Source organism: Pyrgilauda ruficollis, unplaced genomic scaffold (assembly GCF_017590135.1).
Source record: "Pyrgilauda ruficollis isolate IOZ18807 unplaced genomic scaffold, ASM1759013v1 scaffold25, whole genome shotgun sequence".
Taxonomy (NCBI): domain Eukaryota; kingdom Metazoa; phylum Chordata; class Aves; order Passeriformes; family Passeridae; genus Pyrgilauda; species Pyrgilauda ruficollis.
In genome coordinates, this window is record NW_024523822.1 from 14,053,889 (window position 1) to 14,059,888 (window position 6,000).

The following is a 6,000-nucleotide window of genomic DNA, read 5'->3' on the forward strand; positions in this document are numbered from 1 at the left end:
AGCAGCCTGTATCTTAGGAGATCCAAAGCTGTTGGCTGCTGAAATCCTGGACGTGCTAGTCACTCCACTTGCTGTGTTTCTCCAGTCTTTCACTAGCCTGCTGCTAATTGTGATGGTTGGAGATAAAGGACACTAAGCTAGATGGGCAATTATCCTGCTAAACTTGTTGCTCAAAAACATCCTTTCCCTCCCATCCCGCCCCGCCCCAAACACAAACAAGCAAGCAAAAAAACACCGGTAGACTACAAGTTTCTGCTATGTTTCTGCACAAGAATCTTGGAAAAGGAGGAATTTTGAAGCACATCCAGAGAATTCTTTAGGTCTCATGCACTGGGTGCTTGCAAATTGAGATGCTGATAATAGAGCTGAAGGTACAGCCTGTCCCTCTCCATCCCGGATGGCTGCCTGAAGTGCTCGGCCTCTCGCAGAGGAACGGACGGGCTGTGCTTAGGCACTGAGGGGCTATTTCTGCGTGTCAGCCAAAAAACCCAATCAGCCGAACACCCTAGACCTGTCTTAGACTTGTCAGCCGAAGACGTGCAGGAGTGACCGAGATAAAGTGAGCAAAGCCAAAGGACGGAGTTCCGCCAGAAGCACTGCCCGGAGGTGCGGACGCCCGAGGCGGCGGCGGGGGCCGGCGCCGGTGCCGGGCGCGGGTGGAGCTGCCGGCGGCGCCCCCCGAGCCGGCTCCGCTCGGAGCCAGCCCCGCCTTGAGACTGCTGCCTCTCACAATGAAAAAGAGGAAAGCGAAGGTGAGGCTCTCCTGTGCCCTTTGCCAGCACCGGCAGGAAAAGGAGAAACAGTGCCTGCTGGCGCTGCTGGGAGGGGTCGTGTGCCTCTTCACTGCTGCCCTGCAGGAGAGGAGGCGGAGGAGGCGAGCGCTAAGCGGGGGCACAGCCATGCCGTGTTTTAGTCCCGAGAAAGGAGGGGGTGAGAAAGGGTAACTTTGCTTGCAACCCTGAAGAACTGCGTAGCTTGAAAATACGGCAAGTATTTCAAGTCGCGGTGCGCAGCCCGCTGAGCACAGCCAGCCCTGTGTCACCGGCGGGAGCTTACGGCAAAGAGGTTCCCTAGAGAAGGTGGGCGGGTGTGGAGGAGTTGGAAAGGAAGGACGACGCTGTCCCTGCTCCAGTCAATGTGCCCCTGCCCCTCTGCATGAGTACATACGAATTAACACAACACACATACACACATGCACACAAAGATGCAGCACCGGCATCAACCATCTGGATATGAGGAAACCTGAACCTGCTGTTACTCTCCCGACCATTCCCGCCTCGGGGACAGAGCCAGGATCTCGCTGCGCCCACCCGTGCCCCACCGGGGAAAGCCATCCGCCAGTAATCCCATCGTCAGTAACTCCATAAATCAAGTGACTGGGAAGGAAGCGGTGGGGAGGGGCAGAGCATGAAGGGAGCTGGATTGAGGTTGGAATGAGGGAAAAGGGAGACTGCAGAGGTGGTTAAAAGAAGCAGGGCACGCTTTGTCCCTGCTAAATACTCCCACATGCCAGGTACCCATCACTGGAAATGGAAATGCTTTTCATTTTCTCATCACTTCTCTTGTCAATGAGCCGTTTAAAATCTCAGTGCTTCATCTCCCTTTCATTTTAAAAGCTGCCCTTGTTCCGCTTGTCACAACTGCAAGAGGGGAACAGAGGAACAACAGCAGCGGCAAAGCTTCATTTTAGCCAGACAGACAAAAGTCGACCTTGGTGCTCTCTTGGAGACAGACAAATAGAAGAGATGGAGAAATCTTGCGGAATCTTTTGCTTGATTTCCTCTCAGATTTGCCTCCACTAGTGATCGCAAGCATTTTTTTTTTTTTTTTTTTTTTTTCGTGGAAGGAGGCGCCAAACCAAAGGAATGCAAGTCCTCTCCTAAATCCCAGGAGGCAAAGCTCACTGATGCTGCTTAATTTTTTTCCCACTTTTTTATGCCCTCTTCCCCACTTTCTGTAAGGGAGTTGGACAGTGGAGTTTTTCATTCCCTGTTCCTGTAAACTTGGTTTGTATCTCCCTTGCCTCAATGGTGCGTATCATTTCTCCCATGGTGTGAAGGGAGGGAGCTTTCCTAGGTGCCTCTTACATCTAAAGGAAAGAGCACAGGATTCATCATCCTCTGTAACTTATCAGGAATCATTCTGCTTGGCCTTTTCTAAAGGTTGGATCGTGGATGTGTTTGTTTGTTTTAATGCCTTTCATGCCACTCAGTTTTCACAGGGGTCATTTCTTTGCTTTTTTACGCCATGCCAATTGAAGGAAGATTTTGTTGGACATGGTTCCATGGCATAAACGGGATATTGTATATGCAAGATTTTAATTAGAGAAAGGAACAATTCCTCTTTATTTAGCTCTTCCAATCACTCCTTCCTCAGCAGTTCTGACAATTTCCTTTCTTCCACCTTCTCCTGCTTTCTTCTCCTTTTTCTAACCCCATTCAAGTATTGTTGAAGGTTCCAAAGAGTCATGAATTTATAGATAAATGTGAAGGATTTGTTTTGTCCATATTAATATATCCAAGGAAAGCCTGATTATCCAGATGCGTACATAGTTCCTTAAGCATCCTGGGATAGTTTGACATCTGTAATGATGGGAGAGCTGTGGATCAAGACTGGGGAAACGATGACAGGACAATGACAAAAATTGGAAAAGCCTGAGAGGCAGATATCAAGCAAAGCTGTGGAAATGGTCAGGATGACAGGAATTACAGCAACAGTTTGGATGTTATGATGTGGTGCTGGACTGTTCAGTAGAAGTGTTTAAACAAGGAAGGGTATGGGCTAGAGCTTGCCAAGATGGGGTGTGGTAAAAACTCCTTGCAAAGCAATGGCAGAGCAGATGTAGGATCTGGGGAGTCATCTTGCTCCCAACATCTGGAATGTTTTCCATGGTTTCACTCATCCTTTGCCTCTGCTTTCTGTGGGCAGGAGCTGTGTTGACACAATGGGAACGTATATTGAAGTAAAATGCTTTCATTCACGGGAGTGGAGAGAGAATTAATATAAACGTCCAGAATAGATGCAGTGGTGCAGTGAGTGTAAGCCAGATCTGTAAGGCTTGGCTGCCTAAAGGAATCCATATCCAGAATGTAAAATCTCACCTCCTGGGTCGGCAGTTTCTGGGTGAACCGCCCCATTCGAAAGGAAGTCTATGGAAACTGCCAGGGTCGGTACGGGGGAAGAATAGGCCCTAACAATGGGAAGAAGGAGAAACGGCCAGTTTTGCACAGCCCATTTTTTCCCTGTTTCTCGGGCTGTTTCTGGTGCTTCATCGCAGCTTTTGCCCTCCGTGCCCAGCGTTTTTTCCTTACGCCACCCCCAAGGGCAAGCGGCGGCTCTCAACAGGTGCTGGGGAAGCCGCTCGGCTCGTCCCTCGGTCGGATGCTGCCGCCCCGCGACTCGCGCTCACCACGCAGCCGCCCCGGAGCCTCCGCTCGCCCCCGCTCCGCGCCCGCGGGGCCCCGCGCAGCGCACGGCGCGCCTGGCCGGAGTCCAGCCCGGGGCTGGCGAACCCTGGCACCCGGCACCGAGAACGCGCTAATGGCAGAAGGCTGAACCAGGGAAAAGAAATGCCCCCAAAGGCCCGGGTCGGTGCTGACAGCAGATCGCCTCCAGACCGGGGCACAGCGCCGGGAGCGGCTCCCTTCAATAGATGCAAACAGAGAAAGGCTGCCTTTAATTACAATGTGCATAAACGTCGCAGGCAAGCCCCTTGGATACCCCGCGTCAGGATAACGCGGGATGAGGTAAAAGCCCTCCAGACCCTCCCCGTGAAACGCGAATTGTCTTTTTCAACCCGATGCAAATGGGGGGGAAAAGCAGCTGCAAAGCTCTACAATAAACTGTTTCATCCAAGCCAGCGCCAGCTCAGGAAGGCACGCCTTTGAATGCCACCCCCACAAGACACCTCCTTCCCACCCGTGCAGGCAACCTCTGTAGGCGATAACCAAGTCTAAAAACTCGGAGAGGATCGATAATGTCTACTAAATATTCTGGGAGTGTATGAGTGTGGCGGGGAGGAGGGATGAGGATGAGGAGGGGGATAAAAGGGCGATTAATCGGATATTAATCACTGGCCACAAACAAGGGGAGATTATTTCGGGTAGGCAGCCGACTGTGGGGAGTAGCAGAATAGATCCTTTTACTGAAGGCAAGCGTGATGGGATCGGCACTTCACTGTTTAGCGATGCCTGTGTAATTCTGCAGGTGCACATTATTCAAGCCACATATTTCTTCTTTTCTCTGTGTGTAGCATTTCCCTTAACTGCCTGCAAGCACAGACTTACTGAAGATATTTATACCGCTAACTAGACATTTCCTTTTTGCCCTCCTTTCATGAACACAGAAGCAAGAAGAAAGCAAAATAGCCCTCTGCCTCCGAAAAAAAAAAAAAAAAGAGACAAAAATCACCACCCAAACTCCCTCACACACATCAGAGAAAAGGGACCAAGGGAGTGAATAGAAAAGGTGTCGATCTTTGCACCCAGCGGCAGACCAAGGCTGAATCACTAACGCACCTTTCCGACAGCCTGGGAGCCCTGCATGCGTGCAGACAGCTGAGCGTGAAGCGCATTTCGGGCTGTGAGACGGCTACGCATACTCTGGGTTCCTCTGTAACTTTCCCCACGCAACGGGTTAAACTAATAAGTGCATCGATACAGGCATTCCCGCAAAGATCCCGCTGCTCGACCGAAAACCAGAATTGTAGGTAATCCCCCCACACACCCCCCACTAACATCATCGTCACCTTAAAAAAAAAGTGAACCAGTGGGATTTGTTTGAATATACACTAGTTAGAGGCTATATGAACCAACTCACGTCTCCGTTTGAGCATACTGCAAGAATATTTATTGAGCCCCAGCTCAGTCACTGCATTGAACGCCAGCTCTGGCAAGCAAATACATTTCCTATCTCCGAAGAGAGCTCTGAATCAACTCCTTCTTTCCTCCCCGCCTTAGCGATCGTTTATATATTTCCATTGCAAAGTACCAAGGGCAAAAATATAAAATAGGAGATAAATATATTTTGAAATACACCTTGATACAAAACGAGAGCTTGCAACGCCCTGACAAAAAGCAAATGGACCCCTAAAAATATACCACTCAAATACTACCCTACCTTTCACACACGAAACCATCAATAAAAAGACGAGGTTCCAAAATGTAAATCCACTTTTAATCTCCATTTTCTTCACCAGGATGAAGTCCAGCCGGCCACATTTAGTACATCCCCTTTCCCAAAAGTCTGCTATTTTCGATTCCTTTGCACGGATTTCCCCTCTGCAGATCCCTTTCATATTATTCTTGAGAGCTCCTAATTCCTATTCCTCGGCCAGGCGCAGCGGAGTTGTTGCTGTTGATGGTGCGCGGTCACAGCTCGGAGTGAATGGTGTTTCTGGGATACCACAGCAACCTTGACGAGGACTCAACCATCTCTCCAACGGGGGCACAAAGTCTCAGCTACTCTCGATCGTGTCTTTTCCTCCCCCACCCCCCCGCTACCCCAACTCCCTGCACAGCCGAAACCCACCACAATCCTGCCTCCTCACAGCATCCACCGGGAGCCACGGGAGAGCACCTCAACGCTCAGACGCTCTCTCCAATAAACTCCAAACAGTATTTGCAATTGAGACTCTCCCTCCACCCCCTTGTTCCCTCAAGAGGATCAGTTCTGCCTGGGAGAAGGGCTCGGGAGATAACGGAGTGGCGGGATCCCCCCGCCGCCCGGCGGAGCCTGGGGCGGCCGGCGCGGCGGGGCTCGCCCATCCCGCCGCCGCTCGCGGCAGCAATCACAGCCTCGTTATTAACCACGCACGTGCGGTGCTCGGGGCTGCCACCGCCACAGCGGCACGCACACACCGGCTCGCCCGCGCCTTCGGGCACACACCCCGCGGCAGCGTGCGCGGACATTAATTACAGGCCGGGTGCAGGGGAGCGGCGGGCACAGCCCTGCTCCCCGTGCGCGCAGCTGAGGGGGCCCCTTGCCGGGGCGGGCGGGGGC

At 51.7% G+C, this 6,000-nt stretch overlaps 1 protein-coding gene across 3 annotated transcripts in view; it reads right to left on the reverse strand.

The window, feature by feature from the left end:
- CSMD3 (CUB and Sushi multiple domains 3) overlaps positions 1-5,296 on the reverse strand; it is a 579,207-nt gene extending 573,911 nt beyond the window's left edge. For all 3 annotated transcript variants that reach the window (XM_041470732.1, XM_041470731.1, XM_041470730.1), the window contains exon 1: positions 5,119-5,296. In XM_041470732.1, coding sequence (XP_041326666.1) covers positions 5,119-5,296 — 178 coding nt within the window. The remainder of the gene's footprint in view (positions 1-5,118) is intronic.
- Between the last annotated feature and the right edge of the window lie 704 nt (positions 5,297-6,000).